This window comes from Phyllobates terribilis, unplaced genomic scaffold (genome assembly GCF_046119375.1).
Source record: "Phyllobates terribilis strain yellow unplaced genomic scaffold, ASM4611937v1 Scaffold_7__3_contigs__length_470593459, whole genome shotgun sequence".
Lineage (NCBI taxonomy): Eukaryota > Metazoa > Chordata > Amphibia > Anura > Dendrobatidae > Phyllobates > Phyllobates terribilis.
This window is the reverse complement of record NW_027362767.1, coordinates 127,583,568-127,606,731: the sequence shown is the minus strand read 5'-3', so window position 1 is coordinate 127,606,731 and position 23,164 is coordinate 127,583,568. Positions and strand designations below refer to the sequence as shown.

The 23,164-nt window shown below is 47.6% G+C and overlaps 2 protein-coding genes across 4 annotated transcripts; both read left to right on the top strand.

The window, feature by feature from the left end:
* The first annotated feature begins 786 nt into the window (after positions 1 to 786).
* LOC141152932 (RCC1 domain-containing protein 1-like) lies at positions 787 to 8,218 on the top strand. Of its 2 annotated transcripts, XM_073637574.1 has the most exons (8): positions 787 to 987; positions 3,020 to 3,238; positions 4,519 to 4,672; positions 4,757 to 4,878; positions 6,442 to 6,519; positions 6,595 to 6,747; positions 7,018 to 7,047; positions 8,055 to 8,218. In XM_073637574.1, the coding sequence occupies exons 1-8, from the start codon at positions 831 to 833 to the stop codon at positions 8,201 to 8,203; spliced, it is 1,062 nt and encodes a 353-aa protein (XP_073493675.1). In that variant the 5' UTR covers positions 787 to 830; the 3' UTR covers positions 8,204 to 8,218. The 2 variants fall into 2 exon arrangements, with proteins under 2 accessions (XP_073493675.1, XP_073493674.1); XM_073637573.1 differs by having other exon boundaries at positions 6,442 to 6,747.
* Positions 8,219 to 11,576: 3,358 nt separating this feature from the next.
* Positions 11,577 to 21,848, top strand: RAD51 (RAD51 recombinase). 2 transcript variants are annotated; one of them, XM_073637571.1, is made up of 10 exons: positions 11,577 to 11,892; positions 13,115 to 13,214; positions 17,035 to 17,172; positions 17,390 to 17,507; positions 17,998 to 18,089; positions 19,314 to 19,408; positions 19,489 to 19,602; positions 20,492 to 20,621; positions 20,740 to 20,861; positions 20,995 to 21,848. In XM_073637571.1, exons 2-10 carry the CDS (start codon positions 13,140 to 13,142, stop codon positions 21,116 to 21,118), a joined length of 1,008 nt encoding a protein of 335 aa, XP_073493672.1. In that variant the 5' UTR covers positions 11,577 to 11,892; positions 13,115 to 13,139; the 3' UTR covers positions 21,119 to 21,848. The 2 variants fall into 2 exon arrangements, with proteins under 2 accessions (XP_073493672.1, XP_073493673.1); XM_073637572.1 differs by lacking the exon at positions 11,577 to 11,892 and adding an exon at positions 12,841 to 12,889.
* The last annotated feature ends 1,316 nt before the right edge of the window (positions 21,849 to 23,164 follow it).

Sequence of the window (23,164 nt, the reverse complement as noted above, 5' to 3'; positions counted from 1 at the left end):
GGAGCATTTTATGGGGGCCAGTATTCCGTATGGAGCCTTATATGGGGGCCAGTATTCCGTATGGAGCATTTTATGGGGGCCATTATTCTGTATGGAGCGTTATATGGGGGCCAGTATTCTGTGTGGAGCGATTCACCGGTTTCTGAGCTATTGTGGAATTTACAATAGATATCACTCATGTAATGTAAGAAGTGAAATCTTTGCATTGTAATATATATATAGATTTCTCCGCCGTATCTCTGCATCATGAATCGTGTATGTGTTAAAGGGGCCACTGAGACTCTTTCGCCCGGGGCCCAGAAAAACCTGGAGCCGGCCCTGGGCTGAAGATATATCTCTATCATTAAATACTAGAGTAAAGTAAAATAACTACAAGTCCCAGGAAGCCAATGCTCCAGATATAGGACTATTACTGCATACCAGGAATCATTGGAGCAGAGGAAGAGAAAGAACTATAAGTCCCAGCAGGTCAAGACTGCAGCTATGGGCACTTATGGGAGAGATCAATATACCAGGAGAGAACTACAAGTCCCAGATAATGAAAGCTGCAGATACAAGTGTGTTATATTACAGCAGAAGAGAACTACAAGTCCCAGAAAATACAAGTCTGTAATGTTGGAAACTAGGAGGAGCTACTGCACCGGGGGATTAAAATAAGAAACTAAAGGCTGCAAAGATATGATGATTCCTTGCGTCTCATGATCCTAGCAGAAGAGGAGAGAACTACAAGTCCCAGAATGTCAGCGCTCCCTACACCTGCAGCAGGGACTGCTCCCCCACGTGACCGGTCACATGTCCTTGACGTCATCCAGGCCGGGCCCAGGTGCCTCATGCTGTGGTTCGGGTTTGGATTCGGGGGGTTCGGGCCGCCGGGGTCCGGGGCAGAGGCCGCACTGAGCGCCCCGCAGCCCGTGCAGCACCGCGGCCTGGACAGCAGGAGGGTCACCCGGGCCGTGCCGTCCTGGAGCTACAGCGCCTGCGTCACAGGTGCGCCACCTGCTGGTCACACACTGTATGGCTGCAGCTCTACCCCTGGAGCCAGGAGAGGGCCCCGACCGCTCAGTGTAACTTAAAGGGGGTTTGCATTTGTAATTTTGTAGCTAATTTTTTTGCTAAAAATAATATTTTCATCCTTCCTCATCTTTCCTGCCACAGCTCCAGCTTTGCTGACAGGCTGCAGTGTTGACATCATGTCTACAGTGCCCATGACCGCTGCATCCAATCACTGGGCTCAGCTGCTCCTGTCGTCTACACTGGCGGAGGCCAGTGATTGGCTGCAGCGGTGAAGGAACTACAGCACACATGAGCACTGCAGCCCATTACTGGACTGCCAATATAGAACACATGAGTCGCGGAGTCACGTGATTGGCTGCAGGGGTCACTTGCACTGTAGTTATGACATTACCACTGCAGCCAATCCAGGTTCAGCAGTTTGTGCGCCCTACATTGGCAAAGCCCAGTGATTGACTGCGGTGGTGACATCATCTCTACAGTGCATACAATCACTGGTCTCAGCTGCTCCAGCCATCTACATTGGCAGAGGCCAGTGATTGGCTGCAGTGGTGACTTAACTGCAGCGCACATGAGCACTGCAGCCCATCACTGAGCTTTTCCAATGTAGACAGTAGGAGATGCTGAGTCCAGTGATTGACTATAGCAGTGACTACGCTGTAGTCATGATGTTACCACTTGTGTTGGCGCTGGTGGGTCAGGAATGGAGAAGGCGGCACTGAGGTGGGTCAGGAATGGAGAAGGCGGCACTGAGGTGGGTCAGGAATGGAGAAGGCAGCACTGAGGTGGGTCAGGAATGGAGAAGGCGGCACTGAGGTGGGTCAGGAATGGAGAAGGCAGAACTGAGGTGGGTCAGGAATGGAGAAGGCGGCACTGAGGTGGGTCAGGAATGGAGAAGGCGGCACTGAGGTGGGTCAGGAATGGAGAAGGCAGAACTGAGGTGGGTCAGGGATGGAGAAGGCAGCACAGGTGGGTCGGGAATGGAGAAGGCGGCACTGAGGTGGGTCAGGAATGGAGAAGGCGGCACTGAGATGGGTCAGGAATGGAGAAGGCGGCACTGAGGTGGGTCAGGAATGGAGAAGGCACAGGTGGGTCAGGAATGGAGAAGGCGGCACTGAGGTGGGTCAGGAATGGAGAAGGCGGCACTGAGGTGGGTCAGGAATGGAGAAGGCGGCACTGAGGTGGGTCAGGAATGGAGAAGGCGGCACTGAGGTGGGTCAGGAATGGAGAAGGCAGCACTGAGGTGGGTCAGGGATGGAGAAGGCAGCACAGGTGGGTCGGGAATGGAGAAGGCGGCACTGAGGTGGGTCAGGAATGGAGAAGGCGGCACTGAGGTGGGTCAGGAATGGAGAAGGCAGCACTGAGGTGGGTCAGGGATGGAGAAGGTGGGTCAGGAATGGAGAAGGCGGCACTGAGGTGGGTCAGGAATGGAGAAGGCGGCACAGGTGGGTCAGGAATGGAGAAGGCGGCACTGAGGTGGGTCAGGAATGGAGAAGGCACAGGTGGGTCGGGAATGGAGAAGGCGGCACTGAGGTGGGTCAGGAATGGAGAAGGCGGCACTGAGGTGGGTCAGGAATGGAGAAGGCGGCACTGAGGTGGGTCAGGAATGGAGAAGGCAGCACTGAGGTGGGTCAGGGATGGAGAAGGCAGCACAGGTGGGTCGGGAATGGAGAAGGCAGCACTGAGGTGGGTCAGGAATGGAGAAGGCGGCACTGAGGTGGGTCAGGAATGGAGAAGGCAGCACTGAGGTGGGTCAGGGATGGAGAAGGCGGCTCTGAGGTGGGTCAGGAATGGAGAAGGCGGCACTGAGGTGGGTCAGGAATGGAAAAGTCGGCACTGAGGTGGGTCAGGAATGGAAAAGTCGGCACTGAGGTGGGTCAGAAATGGAAAAGTCGGCACTGAGATGGGTCAGTAATGGAGAAGGCAGCACTGAGGTGGGTCAGGAATGGAGAAGGCAGCACTGAGGTGATGATGGCAGATATAACCCTTAAGTATTTGTGCCCTGCAGATGAAGGCTCCCTCCTCCTGTCCGGGTGCATCGCAGGGAGCCCTCAGCAGTCCGTCTGGTTCCATCATCTGGATTGTCGGGATGTTCTGCCATCAGAGAAATATCTCCTTGTCCTAATGAAAGGAAGGGCCGAGTGCTGGGACGTTGCCCACCTGGACTGTGCGGGGACCGTGCCAGAACCCATGTGGAAGATGAAGTTATCGGACGGACACAATGCCGGTATGTACAGTCTTATCTACACTGTAGATGTTGTCATATTAAAGGATTTGCATCTAGTACAAAAAAAACTTTTTTTGTAGCTGCATCAGGCCTAAGTACATCTGTAGGCATTACATAGTAGAGTCCTGGGAACTGTAACCAGTTCCGGACCACCCATATACTTTAAACGACCGGGTGGTCTGCACTTCTAGAATGTCAGTACAGAATAAGCTGCTACTGGATGAGATTGTGCGGCTGTGGGACTCCACACACAGAGCTGGCAGAGATGGTTTATTACCGTCTATGCCTTCTCTAGGACTGTACACACAAAGAGAAGGCAGAGATCGTTTATTACCGTCTATGCCTCCTCTATGACTGTACACACACAGAGAAGGTAGAGATGGTTTATTACCGTCTATGCCTACTCTGACTGTACACACACAGAGAAGGCAGAGATGGCTTATTACCGTCTATGCCTACTCTGACTGTACACACACACAGAGGGCAGAGATGGCTTATTACCGTCTCTGCCTTCTCTATCACTGTACACACACAGAGAAGGCAGAGATCGTTTATTGCCGTCTCTGCCTTCTCTATCACTGTACACACAGAGAAGGCAGAGATGGCTTATTAGCGTCTCTGCCTTCTCTATCACTGTACACACACAGAGAAGGCAGATATGATTTATTATCGTCTCCGCCTTCTTTATGAAATGTTAAATAAGATTTTTGTGTATTTTTAAAAACAATTTGGCAACGTGTTCCTTTTCATCAGATCATGATCTTTATTAAAAAAAAAACACTAATTTACTAATCTTTAATTTTTTACACTGGCCCCTGGGGCTATTTTACACTCATACTTCCTATTCTTTCAGGAAGAGTTTTCAGCAGGCTCATTATCAGCAGAGCCAGGAGTCCACTGACTTATAACACCTCTGTGCACACTTGATAACACAGGATCCTCCACTCACCATAGGCGATGTCACAGCTGACCGTGCTGCTCCCTGCTTTGCACACGCTCATTAGATGCTTCACTACAAAATTCTGTTCAGTTTGGCTAATGTACATGTGAATTTACGGAAAAAAACAGGAAGTTAAAGTCTAAAAACACCTCTGGGAATATTGTAAGATTTCTCAGTTTTAATTTTAATATACTTTGTGATATGAAAAAAAAAATTACCAAAATTTTTTCAAAAATTCATGTTCTGATAATCTTTTCCTTTTGAGTGTTCACCTATAGTAAAGGCACAGATGGGATAAAACAGGTAAGAAAATAACCTCCATTGTACTTTGTAATTGTAGCTTTCCCCTTGGTGGATAAAGGACATGTCTTACTTCAACCTCCGTTCTTCAGGGAACTTCCACCCTCACTTCCGGCTCAGAAGATGGCTCTGGGAAATGAGCACGTGGTTCTGCTGACAGCTGATGGGAAGGTGCTGACCTGGGGAGCAGGGAGGTACGGCCCAGCATTGGCAGCACACTATAGCATGCACTGACACCCTTTTGTGTCTTATTCTTATATTGGCCCTCTGGTTGTCAGACATGGACAGCTGGGACACGGAGATGTGGAGGATGTGTCAGCACCTCGTCTAGTGGAAGCTCTGCACGGGGTGACGATGAGTGAGGTGGCAGCGGGAGGATGGCACACAGCTGCTGTCAGCGGTAATAATCTCATTAGCTTAGTATTATAACTGTATATGCTGTTACTAAGTCAAGTGTGGTCAGTTTTTGCTCTTATCTTCTTCCCTTTGCCTCCCTGACTATGCCAGTGTGAAGACCCGGGGTCTTCTGTGGGCGTAACGTTGCTCAGACAACGCAAGGGGAGGGTAAAACAGTGTGGCAATACTTTATTGAACCACAAAGCGGACAATAAACACATAGAACAGTTCCAGCGAATACCCAAGATGGTACAACCTTACAGTCTCACCCTTCCTTCTCCGCCCGCCAGCTGCGACCTTGGAGTCTTCCAGGTCCGACTACCTCAACCAGTGGCCCCCCACTTCTGGCGGGCCCCCACAGAGAAAAGGTAGCGGCAATCTTAGGAAACTAACCGTCCATCGAGCTACAAGGCCAGGAGGCCTCAGGGTCCAAATCTGGCCTCTCCAAGAGTTTCCATGCGGCCAAGCGTCCGGTGGGTCCCTCCTGACAATTCCAAATGTCTCCATGGGTTCTAAGCGACTGGTGGGTCCCTCCTAGCAACCCCAAAACAACATATCCATGGGGCCAGGTGACTTCTTCGTCCTCTCTTGGACTCCCCAAAATGTATCCATGTCTTTCTGATGGTTAATGGAGCAGTTCCGAATTGTTCCAGTCAGGGCCAGTACCCTTAGACTAGAATCATGTAGAATGCAAATCTGTGTCTTTTTGGATGCCATGCAATCCATCTACTTTCCTGAAGGATGTCTCTCATTCTCCTTCTAAGGTCTTTCTGAATCTCTGTCCCAAGACTGACCGCTACAAAAAACACATGTCCCCTCTGCTTCTCTGGGCTCAAGTCTGACTCCTACAAAAACACATGTCCCTTTTTAAATACTCATCCACAGGTTAAGAATTAGAGATGATATTATTCCACTGGGCTTGAGTATCCACAGCTCATCCACCAAGATTGACTGGCAAACACCCTACAATGGTATTTAACATATTTAGCAAACATTCATTGTTCTAGCTAATCTATTTACATAGTTTGTATCACATGGGCTCTTGTAAATACACATAATTGTTTCAGAATCAGAGAGCAGATAACATTCAGGGTTATACAAATAATAGTGTGTGTTAATCAACTAAACAACACAGATTAAAGAGTCAACATAAAAATAAAGGTATGCTGCTCTTGCCATCAGAAAGTATGTCTGGCATAATTAAGATTTTACGCTGTTTTGTCACAGCCAGTCTTTGTTTTTATAAAATCCGCCATACGGTTCCAGAGATGTGAGCCTTTTTATGTAGTTCTAATTTGGATCAGGATCCTCGGGGGCGTGTCTCTAGGTTGTGCTGCCATGCCCCCAAAGACCATAAAAGGTTATCACTAAATAAAAAGGCCCATATCTCTGGGACCGTATGGCTGATTTTAGAAGAACAAAAACTGGACTACTTAGGGGAGAAGCGGGAATAAAATAAGAGCGAAAACTGGACACTTCTGACCTGGTGACAGATCCCCCTTTAAGAAAAGTTACTGAAAGACAGATATCTTGTTAAGAAACAAACTAACCGTGTTGCTTCCTCTAGAAAGTGGAGACTTATATTGCTGGGGATGGAATGAGTCCGGACAGCTCGGGCTTCCTTCTAAGACTTTACAACTGGAACGTAAGAGCTGTTCGTATACTGTATGTTTACCGCGTCATATTGCACCCCCCCAGACCTTTTTTTTTTTTTCTCCAGGGGTTTCCTCTGAAGAAGGACCTACGGGACGTGACGTGGATGAAGACAGCGAATTTATTGGAATTCAGGCTTTTCCAGCTTTAATTGATTTACCGCAAGAAATAGAAGTGGCAAAAGTCAGCTGTGGGTCGCGTCATACCGCCGCGGTGACACGTAAGGACCGGGTCATCCTAAAGCTTGGTAGACACATTTAGTGGTGGAACTCCAGAGGATGCCGGCGGCTGATGGCTACCTGCGGGATTAGCTGAAGGTGGACAGTCTGGAGGCTTCATCATAGCGGCTTGGGTTAAGTGCATCAGTCAGGCACACATAAGAGCAAGCATTTATGGGGGGGATTATCCAGTAATCATGGGAGTGGCGGGTTTCTCTGGACAATGATGAGACCTGCTCTTTACTGATTGCTCGTTTCCATCTCTTTCACAGGTTTTGGAGAGCTGTTCACTTGGGGATGGGGTAAGCACAATGTTATCTTCTTAGTATATCCCACAGATGAGTAAATTAATGTGTAGGACCCTGATCCCAGGGTCCAGGTCAGTATTCCATGATCCCAGGGTCCCAGTCAGTATTCCATGATCCCAGGGTCCCAGTCAGTATTCCATGATCCCAGGGTCCCAGTCAGTATTCCATCAGCCCTGTGAGCCAGCACCTTTTTTGATTATAGGCCCATGTAAGTAAGACTCGGGTCCTGCATAAAGTAGTGCAGCCCAGGGAGGGCCAGCGCCCTCCTCTGGAGACAGTAGTAACAGTTATCAGTCATTCTGGTACCTTTTTTTTTTTTTTCTACACCTCCAATAGACTGGTGCATGGTGGACTCTTCCCTCTGGTCCGGAGTGTCAGCGGTACAGCACTCCGGATGGCTCTTCAGCAGTACTCTATGTCTGACACTATATAGAGGGGCCACAGTATGTAGAGTTCATGTGCAAGGTACTAATACAACCAGCAGAATTAAGTTACAGGGTCTTTTTCAGTCTCAGAAAACCTGTGTTCAAATTGCGGTCCGTTTTGAAACAAAATAAGCCTTTTTTTTATTTTATCACCTTCCCCAGGGCCACTTCTTCCGGTGTCTGATATCACCTGCAGCGTTGGCGTCCACGTTGACAGCTGCCGCCAGAGGCTCGTCCTGTCAACTCTGGTAAAGCCACTGATTAGCGCTCCAGACAATATCAAACACTGGAAAAAGCGGTGGAGACTCAACGTCGGACCCGGGGAGGATGAGTAAAGCGCATCTTGTTTGTTTTTAAACAAACTGTACCTGGAAAGAGGAGTTTTCTAAAAGTTTAAAACCCCTTTAATTTAGGGAATCAAGGGCTATCTTGTGAGCAGGGCCCTCACTGCTCCTCTACCTCTTCACCTATGAGTTTCATGTCCCGGATTGCTTGTACAATGCTGCGGAATATGTTGGTGTTATAGACATAAAATTACTATTAACACGGGTCACCCTGTTTCCTTCTCCCCTCCAGGTAAATACGGACAGCTTGGACACTGTGACACCAAGAATCTGGATCAGCCAAAACGGGTGGAATTTTTTAATAAAAATAAATTCAGCGTGAAAGATGTAACTTGTCGACATTGGAAAACTTATGTCACGTGCGACCGGGGAGATAAATAAATTATTTTTTATATAGTTTGTGTATTTATGATCTGGTTTGGGATAAGGTTCTACTGACTGTCTATAGAGCTATGTAAGGGGGCTGTCCAGGCTTGGGACAAAGTCTGCAGTCACCTCTGTGGAGAGACCCCGAATCAGCCTAGTCCTGATTGGTGACTGCGACCTGCCTGCGTAATACGGGGACATGCGAGTGTGTGGTGTCCACGCCGTCACTTATCCCCTGTGTTCCCTCTGGAAGACACAGGCACATGACCTGCCTGTATGCAATCACGTGCCGAATAGACCAGGGGACTACATAGAAATCCTAATTAGGACCCCCAAAAAAGTAATCATTCAGCGGTGTCACAGAGGAGCAGATCTCACAACTTTGCAGCCCTTATCAAGTATTTTGCCCCTATAGAAGCCCCTTAGTGGTTCCCACACACTAACATACCCCCATAAAATATGATGTTAACAAATGTGCCCCACAAAACACAGATACCCCCACAGTGAATTCCTCCACAGTGCTCTCAATATGTACAGTATGATGATCTTACAGTACACCCCACAGAATATGATACTCTCATAGTCCCCCACACACAGTGCGTTGGCCCCGACACAGCCATCCACACAGTATGATGGCCCTCCATTCAGTATAGTGGCCCCCACTAGCCACCCAAACATTATAATGCCCCTCGACACGGGCCCCACCTAAGTCCTTGGTACAAAATAACGGGCCCCACCTAAGTCCTCGGTACAAAATAACGGGCCCCACCTAAGTCCTCGGTACAAAATAACGGGCCCCACCTAAGTCCTCGGTACAAAATAACGGGCCCCACCTAAGTCCTCGGTACAAAATAACGGGCCCCACCTTAGTCCTCGGTACAAAATAACGGGCCCCACCTAAGTCCTCGGTACAAAATAACGGGCCCCACCTAAGTCCTCGGTACAAAATAACGGGCCCCACCTAAGTCCTCCGTACAAAATAACGGGCCCCACCTAAGTCCTCCGTACAGCATAACGGGCCCCACATAAGTCCTCCGTACAGCATAACGGGCCCCACATAAGTCCTCCGTACAGCATAACGGGCCCCGCATAGTCCTCCGTACAGCATAACGGGCCCCGCATAGTCCTCCGTACAGCATAACGGGCCCCGCATAGTCCTCCGTACAGCATAACGGGCCCCGCATAGTCCTCCGTACAGCATAACGGGCCCCGCATAGTCCTCCGTACAGCATAACGGGCCCCGCATAGTCCTCCGTACAGCATAACGGGCCCCGCATAGTCCTCCGTACAGCATAACGGGCCCCGCATAGTCCTCCGTACAGCATAACGGGCCCCGCATAGTCCTCCGTACAGCATAACGGGCCCCGCATAGTCCTCCGTACAGCATAACGGGCCCCGCATAGTCCTCCGTACAGTATAATGGGCCCCACATAGTCCTCCGTACAGAATAATGGCCCCACATAGTCCTCCATACAGTATAATGGTCCTCCGCACACACAGCCTTCCATATAGTATGATGCCCCCCACCACAAAGTACTGAGTGATTGTAAAAAAAAAAAAAAAAACCCTCTCCCGGTTCCTCTGCTGCTCCGGTCTCTGCAGTGTGATCTGCACTGCTTGGCCCAGTGGTTGCCATGAAATGACATCAGACATGTAGGAAGAATGATGGGGGAGGGAGTGGATGATTCCTTCCATCATTGCTTTCATGTCAGCGCTGGCCCCGGCCCCCAGACTCGAGCCTCATAGTGACAGCGTGGTCTGTTGCTATTAGCCGTGTGCCATTGGACTGGATTCATTCGGTGAGTGACTGCAGACTTTTCTCCCTATCCTGGACAGCCCTTTAAGGCTATGGCCGCACGTTCAGGATTTGCTTGCAGAAATTTCAGCAGCGTTTCAGCAAGGTTCTGCACCTCTTGGCATCAAAAACGCTGCTGAAAATCTGTGCATTTTTGCCATGTGTATTTCCCCTTGCATTGTACAGGAAAAAAGCACAAAGAATGGACATGCTGCTTCTTTTTCCGCATATGAAATCCTGTCAGGAAAATTCCTGATCATGTGCACAGATCTTCCAAATTCTCATAGAAAATGCTGGGATAAGGAGTGCAATGCGTTTTTGGGGCCTAATCCGCACGGATTTACTGCATAAAAAACGCATGGTTTGCACATAGCCAAAGCTAAGTGCCCACGATGAAGAAATGCTGCGGATTTTTTCCTGAGCGTTTCTGCATCTCCCTGGCAGAAAAAACGCACGTGGATTGTACATGCGGATTGTACATGCGGATTGTACATGTGGATTGTACATGCGTTTTTCCTGCCAGGGACATGCGGATGTGAAGCGTTCTCATGCATTTCTTCATGCGGGTTGTCAAGCGCTTTCCAAGCGATTTTAGCATCACTTGGAAAAGTTTTTGACACCCTGGTCACACTATATAAATCCATGCAACTGGCATGGATTTTATATAATGTGACTAAGTTAGTTTAAAAAAAATAGAATAAAAATGGTAATAAATAAAAAAAACTATATACTCACCTTCTGATGGCCCCCGGGCTCCTTGGTGATGTAAAAGGACCTGCCATGATGTCATTTAGTCATGTGACGAGTCACGTGACCGCCGACATCAGCAGTCACGTGACCTTTCACGTGAGTGAATGATGTCATGGCAGGTCCTTTTAGACCATCGCAAGACGCCGGGGAGTCAGGACGCATCATACAGGAGACCGGGGGCCATCAGAAGGTAAGTATAATGTATTTTTTTTTTTTTTACAGGTACCATGGTACCCAGGTCTGGATGAACACACATGCGGATTTTACGCATGCAGATTTTCCTCATGTCATGCAAGTCTATGGGGGAGATTGGCATGCGGCTCTGCAAGAGAAATTGACATGCTGCGGTCTGGAAAGACGCATGTCCGTGTCAGCGGGTGATCCGCATAGTGGACATAGGACTCTACAAAACTCATCCACTAAGCTGCAACATCTGGACGCTGAGGATCTCATGCTGCAGAACACGCAGCTTCAAACCTGCAGCAAATCCGGACAGTGTGCACATACCCTTAGGAGGACAATGGTGCTGACACCCATCACTCCCTCTGAGACCCCCGCTGTTGCCATGGTAGGACTCCTGTGGCAGCAGGCCAGACCCCATAGTGGTGTCACGTTTCCTGTAAAGATAAATGGAAAAAAGAGTTTAAAGAGTTAATAACTGTCACCACCAAACAGGATACACAATTACTGTAAAAAAAAAAAATGCTCCCTGAGAGGGACAGCGACTGCGAGAGGAAAGAAAGGGTTACACATGAGCCGGGCTAGCGGGTGATTGTATTATACAGTGATCAGTGTAAACACCCGACGCTGCTGCTGCTGGCCGCGCCCCTTATATCAGGCCAGCTCGTGATCACGTGGTGCAGCTATAGACACGTGATCATGGAGCAGTCTATGCCGAGGCGGGGGAGGATATAACCATTATTATGGTGATGTAACAGAATATGCAGCAGAGATCCGTTTCGTGTACTGTGTGTGTACACACTGCTGAGGACGCTCCGTCTCGGGTGTGGCAATCACGTCTCTATGTACAACTGATGATGGAACAATCCGGGCACTAGGACCAGGCGGACGTGTTCCGGGACACGTGACGTGTACATAGACTTTGGCGGGACATTTGGAGTCACCGGCTCCGGTTTCCGCTGTGGTGAGAGCGGATCAGGTGAGTGTCACAGTCCGTGAAGTGAGGGAGATACGGCGGGAACCCCGGAGAGAAGGGCCGCCCTCAGCACGGGTACATGGCGGCTGTAACTGGCATTACACAGTGCGGGCGCAGTGACCTCTGCTGTGAGGTAAAGTACAGCCCCGCACCGTGCTGCCAGCGCCCGTGTACAGACCGCCGGGGTGTGTGACCCTCTGTGCCCCGTACACACCGGGGAGAGCCCTCCCCCTCTGTGCCCCGTACACACCGGGGAGAGCCCTCCCATCCTCCTCCTCTGTGCCCCGTACACGCCGGGGAGAGCCCCCCCTCCCATCCTCCCCCCCCCTCCCATCCTCCTCCCCCCTCCCATCCTCCTCCTCCTCCTCCTCCTCCTCCTCCTCCTCCTCCTCCTCCTCCTCCTCCTCCTCCTCCTCCTCCTCCTCCTCCTCCTCCTCCTCCTCCTCCTCCTCCTCCTCCTCCTCCTCCTCCTCCTCCTCCTCCTCCTCCTCCTCCTCCTCCTCCTCCTCCTCCTCCTCCTCCTCCTCCTCCGTGCCCCGTACACACCGGGGAGAGCCCCCCCTCCCATCCTCCTCCTCCTCCTCCTCTGTGCCCCGTACACACCGGGGAGAGCCCCCCCTCCCATCCTCCTCCTCCTCCTCCTCTGTGCCCCGTACACACCGGGGAGAGCCCCCCCTCCCATCCTCCTCCTCCTCCTCCTCTGTGCCCCGTACACACCGGGGAGAGCCCCCCCTCCCATCCTCCTCCTCCTCCTCCTCTGTGCCCCGTACACACCGGGGAGAGCCCCCCCTCCCATCCTCCTCCTCCTCCTCCTCTGTGCCCCGTACACACCGGGGAGAGCCCCCCCTCCCATCCTCCTCCCCCTCTGTGCCCCGTACACACCGGGGAGAGCCCTCCCCTCCCCCTCTGTGCCCCGTACACACCGGGGAGAGCTCCTCCTCCTCCTCTTCCTTCTTTCTTCTTCCTTCTTCCTCCCCGTACAGTATTTTTTCACTTTCAGGTTAATATCATTATGTTGCTGCCCGGCCGCCTTACTGAATGCACAGCTTTGTCATGGGGGTCACTTTGATTGACAGCCTGCTGTGCTGCTTACAGCCGCTGCTCACTGTACAGAGTGGTCTCTGCAGCCGGACACCACCATAACGCTTTTCCCCTGCAGATTGTCAGTGTTTGGGGGATATGACGGTTCCCTTTAAGCATAGCCTAATCCTGAATCTTCTGTTAGGTTTCCGTGTTGCTCTTGGTGCTCCATGGCCATGCAAGCACAGTACGAGGCGACTGCAGAAGAAGAATCGCTGGGACCTCAAGCCATATCTCGTCTGGAGGTACGCCTGCATAGAACACTTTTTTTGTTGTTTTCCCACTTGTGCTTTTTCTTGTAATGTCCAATTTGTATTTTAGCTTTTCTGAATCCATATACGGCTATATACACCTCTGTACCACCCTACATAATGCTATAGTGAGGGGAAGAACCTGTGCTGCAATGGCCAAGAGCAGAGAACTCCAGTAGTGGCCTCTACAAAGAGGAAAAAATGTCTTTATTATATATTTATTTTTTTATTAAAAAAAAAAAAGCTTTGCCTAGGACCGAGTGGCATAATGCACGTCACTGCAGGGACATTGCAGGGTATTATGGCAGCAGTCAGAGGATCACTAGTCCTATAGTGGGACTGATCAGAATAAATTCTACTCCATTCAATAAAGGGAGAAAAAACAACTATAATGAACATAGGGCTTATATACCACTTTAAATGTGCCAGAAACTGTCTTTAAGGGGGTGCTCTTTTTTTTATTATTATTAATAATAATATGCTTTTAGCTTAATAATGCAAAAAAGGTTGCAATATTTTTTATTTATTTTTTTCATTAAAAAAAAAAAATCTTCAGTTTGGCTATTAGGCTGTGTGCCCACGATGCGTTTAAGCGTTTCCGCTGCGGCAGAAACGCTTAAACGCTTGGTAGAAGTCCTGCCATGTTCCCCAATGATAATCCGCATGTGCTGTGCACATGCTGCGGAAACTTCCGCTGCGGATTATCATTGCGGAAAAAAACGCAGCACTACCAATTATTTTGCGGAAGCTCGGCTTTTTCGCTGCCATTTACTTGCATTGAAACACATGGAATCTGCATCACTGTATGTGTAGATGCGCATTCCACGCGTACTTATGTGCGGATTGTACCCGGGTCTAGAGAAGAGGAGACTCTCCTCCGGACCCGGGTACCATAGAATCTGTAAAACAAAACAAAAAAGAATAAAATTAAAAAATAAATATATACTTACCTTCCGGCGGCCGGCGCTGCGCTCCTCCTTGCTTGGCAGCAGTTTGCGATGGAATGAAGGACCTGGGCTGACGTCAGAGTCATGTGACGGGTCACGCGACGCTGACGTTGGCAGGTCCTTCAGTGTAGCGCAGCCGGGACAGAGGGAAACAAGACTGCGGGGGCCATCGGAGGGTAAGTAGATATTTATTTTTTTATTTTTTGACATTCTCTCGGGTCACAGTACATAAATCCATGCCGTTTGCATGGATTTATATAGTGTGACCAAGTTATCAAGCACTTTCCAAGTGATGCTAAAATCGCCTGGAAAGCGCATGTCAACCCTTATGCTGAAATGCAAGTGAAGAACGCTTCACATCCGCATGTCCCTGGCAGGAAAAACGCATGTACAATCCGCATGCGTTTTTTATCTGCCAGGGAGATGCAGAAACACTCAGGAAAAAATCCTGAGCATTTCTGCATCATGGGCACAGAGCCTTAAGGCCCCGTCACACATAACGATCTCGCTAGCGATCTCGTTGATACGTCACGGTTTTTGTGACGCAATAGCGATCTTGCTAGCAATCTCGTTATGTCTGACAGGTACAGCGATCAGGCCCCTGCTGTGAGATCGCTGATCGTTACAAAGCTTCCTGGACCATTCCTGGGTCGTTGCGCTCCCGCTGTGTGTATCTCTGTATTTGACACCTTATCAACGACCTCGTTAGCGATTCAGAACTGAGACACGTAGGCGGGCATAAATTGCACTTTTCCGCGCCCCCTCGTCCCCCATTGGTGGTCGCTACAGCGTTCTCATTTTCCGCCGTGCATAAAGAAGTCAACAGAATAGCGATTCCATCCTTTGTTTCTGACCTCGTGCTGGATTGCGGATCCTAGCAGAATTCTCCGGGCTGTTGATATGTGGAGTCACAGCCGAAGAACACTACTACAATCCACAAACCAGAACGCTTGTCAGGAACAAAGCCCAGATGAATGGATACAGAGTCACAGCCGGAGAACGCTACTACGATCTGAAACCAGAACGCAGTCAGGAACAAAGGGATGGAATTGCTACAACGTGGCCTTCTTTTAAACCAAGGCTGCCCAATCAGAACGCAGTAGCTTCCACCAATCGGAGATGAGGGGGCGCGGAAAAGTGATTTTATGCACGCCTTTGTGACACAGTACAGTCCCTATCAAGGTGTGGATCGTTGAAATGGCTGCTGTGTGAAAGTGTCCCAACGACCGCCGAGATCGTTGGGAAGTTCTGCATGTTTGACAACTCCCCAGCAATCACGACCGACTCTCCAGTGATCCCAAAACCGTGACGCACTAACGATCTCGCTAGCGATCTCGTTATGTGTGACTGGGCCTTTAGACACTGGGCACATTGCTAACTAGTGAATGAGCTGAGAGCTCCTGTGCTTGTTCTGATAAGCGTGTAGCGCTTATCTGTCTCCTGATGTCTGTAGATGCAAGTCAGCTGAGAGGAGCTCAGAAAAAGATAAGGTTACAATGTCTCCTGTCAGCTCACTGACTGATTCTCTGATAACTCATTCTGCAACCCTGAGGATATAGAAGACTAAAAGTGCCAAGAACTCGCTCATAACTTGCTCCATATTTGTGTTCTAGATATATTTTGTTCTCTCTGAACAACGATCCCAACTAATAGATGCCGTGAGCTCAGACGACACAGTCTAAAGATGCGCCAGATTTATCATTGTCTAGTCCAAGCTTGCACTCTCTAAACGTTAGACAGGCTGGGTAACTGATTCCTGTTATTCCTGAGTAGTGTATTCTGCAATAAAAAGGCAGAAGTACAATTTTGTTTGTTGTCTTCTAAAACCAATGATTAATAAGTGAAGGTGTGCGATATGTCCCAAAGCTAACAGGAAACGTTACAATCAGCGTGCTAACGACAAGCCCTGACACGGCCCTGTCAGCGGGAAGATACAAGTCGCATGTTCTAGGAATGCAGCGACACAAAATACTGTGAAAAGGAGTAAAATGTAACTATAAAAGTTTGCCGGAAGCATTCTGACCAGAACACTATAAAGTTACCGTCATTTATAGCACATGGTGAATGCTGTAAAAGGGGCTGGGGGATCAGTCAGTTCATTCTATTGATTTGCCATTTGAACAATGTCTTTTTAGCTCGGCACCCTCCTCCTGATGTTGGTGGAGCGGGCACTACAGGAGGTAGAGGAGCTGCTGTGCCCCCCAATAATATGTTAGCAGATCTGTTCCTCCTCACCTTTTTCTTTTCTCCCATCCTGCATCCAGATTATGGTTAACTCGCTCCTTTCTGTTCTTGGACCATCGTGCCTTCTCTTACCTCTGCTCCTTGCTCTCCATAAATTGCAATATTTTCTGATTGCTTGACTGTCATCTCCCTCTTCCACTGTCTGATCAGACGTATGAACCATAAAAAAAAAAAAAAAAAGCATGACATAATCATTAAAAAAAAAGTCAGCTCACCCATACAATAAGTTCAATTCATGGAGGACATCAGCATGATCCAAAACAGTCAATGAAGTGGAGTAGATATTAGTTATGATATGCGGTATAGATTGTAGTGAATTTATTGGCCTCGCCCACACAAAAAAAAATTGAAAATCATCCTTAAGTTTAAAGTATAAAATTGATTTTAATTTATTTTGTTTGTGTTATATATATATATATATATATATATATATATATATATATATAATATTTTTTTTTTTTTTTTTTTTTTTTTTTTTTTTTTTGCAAAACCTGTAAAACTTATGAAAGCAATGAAATGTTCAAGTTCTGTAGGATTTAATGTTCATTAGTGGATAATAATAATTTCCAATCTCTGCTAAACCAAGATGTTCCCTGTCTTTTTCTTTATTTTCCTGAATCTAGCAATGTGGGATTAATGCCAATGATGTGAAGAAGCTGGAGGAGGCCGGTTTCCACACGGTGGAGGCGGTGGCCTATGCGCCCAAGAAAGAGCTCATCAATATCAAAGGAATCAGTGAAGCCAAAGCCGACAAAATCTTGGTAACTTTAGAAGAGTTTTTACTCGGAGCTTAGTTCCTTTCCACCAGGTTATTTGTCACTTGATGAGAAGAATATCCTAGTAATTATCCAAATAAAGTAACCATGATCAGGAAAATTAGATTTTTTCCATTGTGATTTCTAGCTATTTCAGTGCAATCTCACATAGGTGACAGTCATTGGGTGCAAGCACACCTGTAATATAGTCTGTTTCTTCTAGGCAGAGGCTGCAAAACTTGTCCCCATGGGATTTACCACAGCGACAGAGTTCCACCAGAGGCGATCTGAGATCATACAGATTTCCTCCGGCTCCAAAGAATTGGACAAGTTATTACAAGGTGAGGCGCATTTCCTTTTCTTCAGCTTTTATTTACCAGCTTACCTTAAAGGGTTGTTCCCATCTTTATAGAGGGATATTGTCGGATAGCACTTGTAAAAATAAGCACTTTTTCAATTTACTGTTTCTAATAATTTTCAGAAATATCAACACGTTTGTTTATAGCTGTTTGTATGGGAGACCGACCACTGCTGCTGTCTAGGAGGCCGACCACCGCTGCTGTCTGGCTTGTAAACACGCTGCTGCAGCTGGGCATGATTAGGAGTCAGCGATCCTAGCCAGCTTGAAAACATGTTCAGCTGTCTAGCAGCGGTGGTCGGTCTCCAAGGCAACAAACTTTAAACAAAAACTGTTCATATCTGTAAAAGAGCTGAAAGTTATAACAAGCAATAAACGTCAAAATTGCTTGTACTTATTGGGAATAACTTACTTGTGGTGGTTGAGTGAATTTTCAGGGGTTTTTTTGTGTTCTAATGTTGGATTTCTCTTAGGGGGAATTGAGACCGGTTCAATAACTGAGATGTTTGGAGAGTTTCGCACGGGGAAGACCCAGTTGTGTCACACCCTGGCTGTCACCTGTCAGGTACGTATGGAGCCGCATGAACCTCTCCTCTGTTACCATTAATGATTATGTATCCAGGCCTATTACCAAGAAGCTGAACTCTCCTCTCCATACTTCTCTGTTCTGGTTCTTTTGTATCTTTATAAACAAAGTACGTTTTAAGAAACATATCTATCTTTATATATAGAAGTTTGTTATTTATTTTTCCTCTATCCATGGATCATTGAGTGCTTGCTTTTCTTCTCCTACCTCTCTCCTCCCCGCCTTGTTTATTGCTACTATTTTGGGGTACATACAAAGCTTTGATAATCTTCTTTGTTGGTGGTTTGACAAACAAGAAATGGTACTTATGGCATGTTTTCTTTTTATGGTGTTTCCATTTTTGGGTTAATTTCTATACTTTCTCTATAGATGACAGTATTATGGATGCGCCGTTAGTATGTGTGTGCATATATATATTTATATATAATAACTCTCTTCACAGAAGGACATGGTTTCTTAGCATTGCAGTATATAGTACAAAAAATATATTATTTAAATATAATATTTTATATATAGATTTTTTTTTTTTTTGTACTATATACTGCAATACAAGGAAACCATGTCCTTCTGTGAAGCGAAGCCTGTAGTTGGACTTCATGGGGGTACAAAGATGATGGCGGCTGAGCCCTCCAGGAGGCCCACTGGCTGTGGTGACAGCCCATCACTACTCCGTTACACGATCACAACACGTAAATTCCGCAGTCTAATATTGACAGCGGCCTTTAAGTGGTTAAAAAGCGTCTGGTGTTAGAGGCTGTGAGACAAAGTTGGGATCCTCAGTGCTGGGAGTGAGCTTGGCTCCTCAGCCTGATCTATACATCACCTCCTGTCATGATACATGTACATCACATGTCTACAGAGGGTTTTCCCACAAAATATCTTGTGAATAAATGTTTGGTTTTTTTGTCAATTGGGGTCCCAAGCTGCTGTTCCTTGTAAATCGCTGCCCCTCCAATCATTTTTGGTAGGATGCATGAAGTTAAGCCCAGCACCTGGCAGTCCTTGCCTCTCCCATAGGGTCACAGGCCCACCGCTGCCCTTTCACTTCATTTAGTTCACATTGTGGCTAGGATGAATGGTGATTTGGGATCCCCCCCTCGTAGTGATCGGTGGGACTGCATTGATCGTGCGTGGAAACACCCATTGACCGTTTTCTGGATCCTGGACACTCCTTGTCTTTGAGCTCGTATTTTCCTTTTCCAGCTTCCCATTGACAGAGGTGGCGGTGAGGGGAAGGCCATGTACATAGACACAGAGGGCACCTTTAGACCAGAAAGGCTTCTTGCAGTTGCGGAAAGGTAGGACTGGCTGTAGTATCAGACTGTACTGGAGGAGAACGTTCGATGCGGCTGTGTGAGGCTATGGCGTCTTACTCTAGGTACGGCCTATCTGGCAGCGATGTCCTGGACAACGTGGCGTACGCACGAGCCTTCAATACCGATCACCAGACACAGCTCCTATACCAGGCGTCAGCCATGATGGCAGAATCAAGGTAACTGGAAGTAAACCACATTAATAAAAAAAAACACTTGTCCTCCTCCTCCCTTTGTGCTGTATTGTATCATCATTAGTTGTCACCCAGCTTTCCTGGGAACTCGTCTGTATCCCAGCTTGTATATATGTGTTACTGATATGTGACAAGTGTGTGTGTGTGTGGCTGATATTATGGGAGTTGTACAGTTATATTCACACTGAGCTGTGTGGGGGGGTTTAGCATTTCTGAAGCAGAAGCTGAGTGGAAACTCTCCTGAAAGACTGTGGAATTTCCACTCTTATAAACAGCTTTTTGTGACTTAGAGTTTTCACTCTCTGCATATTGTAGAGGTAATAACTGACTCTTGTATACAGAGAGGAGGGAGCCTGTATCCTGCCTTATAGAAAGGAAATGCATGCACAGCAATTCTTTACAATCTATTGGTTACTCTCATTTTGTAAAAAAAAAAGGAAAAATCTGATGATCACACAGCACCTAGCAGACAGCTCTAAATTCATGTGCTTGCATAATATATATTTATTTGTTTTAAAAAAAAAATTCCAAAAAAAAACCCCAACCTATGTTTTTTTATTAATCTTCTATGGCACTGGCAGAATTAGCAGAGCGCTTTTTCTAGAAGTCTCAAGAAGATGATGGGAAACCAAACAGGTGGGAAGGTGTATATAAATGATTGGACCCGCCATGGAGCACCGGTGCTAGGTTTGAACAGTCATTATGTGCTGACTAGTCCATTTAACAGTCAGCCCCCAGTGGATCAGTAGGTTATCCCTATGAATAGGGAATATCTTTCAATTGTGGGAATACCCCTTTTAAGTTTTTAGAATTTTTTTTTTTGTTCAAACAATTGTTCTTTAGGCTATTTTTCCTAATGTTAACCTTCCTGCAGGTACGCCCTTCTGATCGTGGACAGTGCGACGGCTCTGTACAGGACGGATTACTCGGGCAGAGGGGAGCTGTCTGCACGTCAGATGCACTTGGCTCGTTTCCTGAGGATGTTGCTGCGGCTGGCTGATGAGGTGAGCGTGGGGGGACGTGCCCGGGGGGACGTGTACGGGGACAGTCACATGTGTACAGCCACTATCCACACTTATAGTAGTGACTGCACCTAACATTCGCTCCATGTCTTCTCTGCAGTTCGGTGTGGCTGTTGTAATTACCAACCAAGTAGTGGCACAAGTGGATGGAGCGGCCATGTTTGCTGCTGATCCTAAAAAACCCATTGGAGGAAATATCATCGCTCACGCATCCACAACACGGTGAGGAGGAATCCTGATCTGTGCACCGAAACGGCAATCCTGCATCACAAAAGGCCGCAGACTGCTTAGATTAGATTTCTGCTCAGTCTCTGTGGGGATTAATCATTCATTACCTCTTTATTCTTTCCCATAGATTGTACCTAAGAAAGGGTAGAGGAGAAACCCGAATCTGCAAGATCTACGACTCTCCTTGTTTGCCTGAGGCAGAGGCCATGTTTGCAATTAATGCTGATGGGGTAGGCGATGCCAAGGACTGAGCCCCGTACTGATCGTCTGCGGCTGGTACCAGGGAGGTGGACTGATGCGGGCAACTAAAGGGCATATTACCCTTCATGGTGGATTGTACCAAGCTGAGAAACTATACAAACTGTTCTGTAAGATCCACCAGATCCTCAGACTCCAGAAGATCTCGTCTAAGACGGCCATGGCAAAGATTCTGGCTGCTTTTTTTTTTTTTTTTTTTTTTTTTACTTTCCTGACAAAAAGCCACCAATTCTCATTAAGGTTTACTGAGCATTTATGTGTTAGAGAATGTAAAAATACTACAAAGTAATTGTCTTTATCGTCCGCCCCCTCCACTGCTGCTGTCCTGGCACCTACCATGTCCCTTTACTTCTCTGACTGGACGGACACGCGACTGCTGCAGCAGTGACATTTTTTTCGTCTCCCTTGCAGTCAGTGATTGACTGCAGCAGTCACGTCTAGATGGAGCACAAAGTATAGAGACTATGGGGGAGCTGGCAGACAGCAGGGTTGGAGTGACAGGGGATTGGTAAGGTGAGTATTACTTACAGCTTTCTGTGAGGTAAGTGGCCGGACACTGTCACTGATCCGTTTCTGTAACGCTGGGGCATCCGACCACCGCATCCAGGGACGGCGGAGGCAATGTACATGTGGTTTATTCTGTAGAACTTGTATTGGTTTGTGTGTCTGTATACATGTATATACTGAAGTGCAACTGAATAATAAATGACTACACAATCACAATTCAGTAATATTAGTGGGCAAAAAGTAGTTTTTAGCTGCAAAAGTGATCTAATAAAGTGGGGCTCCTCCTGACAAAATGTGCACATGGCATTTACTGTCTGTCGGCCTGACAAAGGGAAATGGTCAGCAGGTTTTTTCTATCTAATTTGAGAGCACATGATGTAGGGGCTGAGACCCTGATTCCAGCAATGGCACTTGGTGGGCTGTGTGTTGTCGCTTCAAAAAAATCGGTGTTTTATCAGCAGGAGATTATCACTGCAGAACTAGGTGCCTCGTGCCTCCTGGTCATGCTCTGTATAACCACATCCCCACCACTGATTGGCAACTTCCTGTGTATAGCCCTGCCACTGATTGGCAACTTCCTGTGTATAGCCCCGCCACTGATTGGCAGCTTACTACCTATGCAGTGTACACAGGAAGCTGCCAATCAGTGGTGTGGGCGGGGCTATACAGAGCTCAGCATTCTGAGCACTGCTCGATCTGCAGGAAACTGATTACATCACAATGACAACCAGCAGCCCAGTAAGTGATGCATCGCTGGAATCAGGGTCTCTTCCCCTACATCATGCTGCTCTGTTTACATAGCATAAATCTACTGACAGATTCCCTTTAAGTTCTTGTAAACCTCATCCATGTGCTGGACAAAAGCCTGCAGAGAATTGAGGACTTTCTGCAGTCGTGCTCATCACATGAGAAGGGGAGCGGGGCCGGTGACGGCACATCGGATACTTGCCAGGTCGGGTGCACAAGTAGCAGGTTATGGTGAACCTGTTTATGCAATGACCAGGACAGATGCCTGCAATCTGGCAGATATCAGACGTGACCTGACCACCCCATGCAGGAGTGAGCGGAGCCTCAATACCCTTTTCCCTTTTTTGATCTCTACTGATCAGTAATCCACTGTGCTTTTCAGGCTTCGCTTAAAGGGAAAAAGTTAGTAACTGTTATAATTTGCGTCCCATGGTGTTTTATTATTCTCAGAACATCGACCTCCTGTGACCAGTGCTCGTGCGGGGTCATAAATGCTAAACAAAGTGCAGATCTGGATGTTGGTAATGCGGCTGATGAGATTTATCTGGACTTTATAAAGGCATTTGATCCTGTACCACAGAACAGCCTTATACTGAAGCTTCAGAAGCCGAGACTGGGGGAACTATATACAGATGGCTAAGGAACTGGCTAAATGATAGGAAACAAAGTGTCGTCATAAATGGTACGTTCTCTAAATGGGATATAGTCAGTAGTGGGGGCGCCGCAGGCGTCTGTGCCGGGAGCGGTGGGGGGCGCCGCAGGCGTCTGTGCCGGGAGCGGTGGGG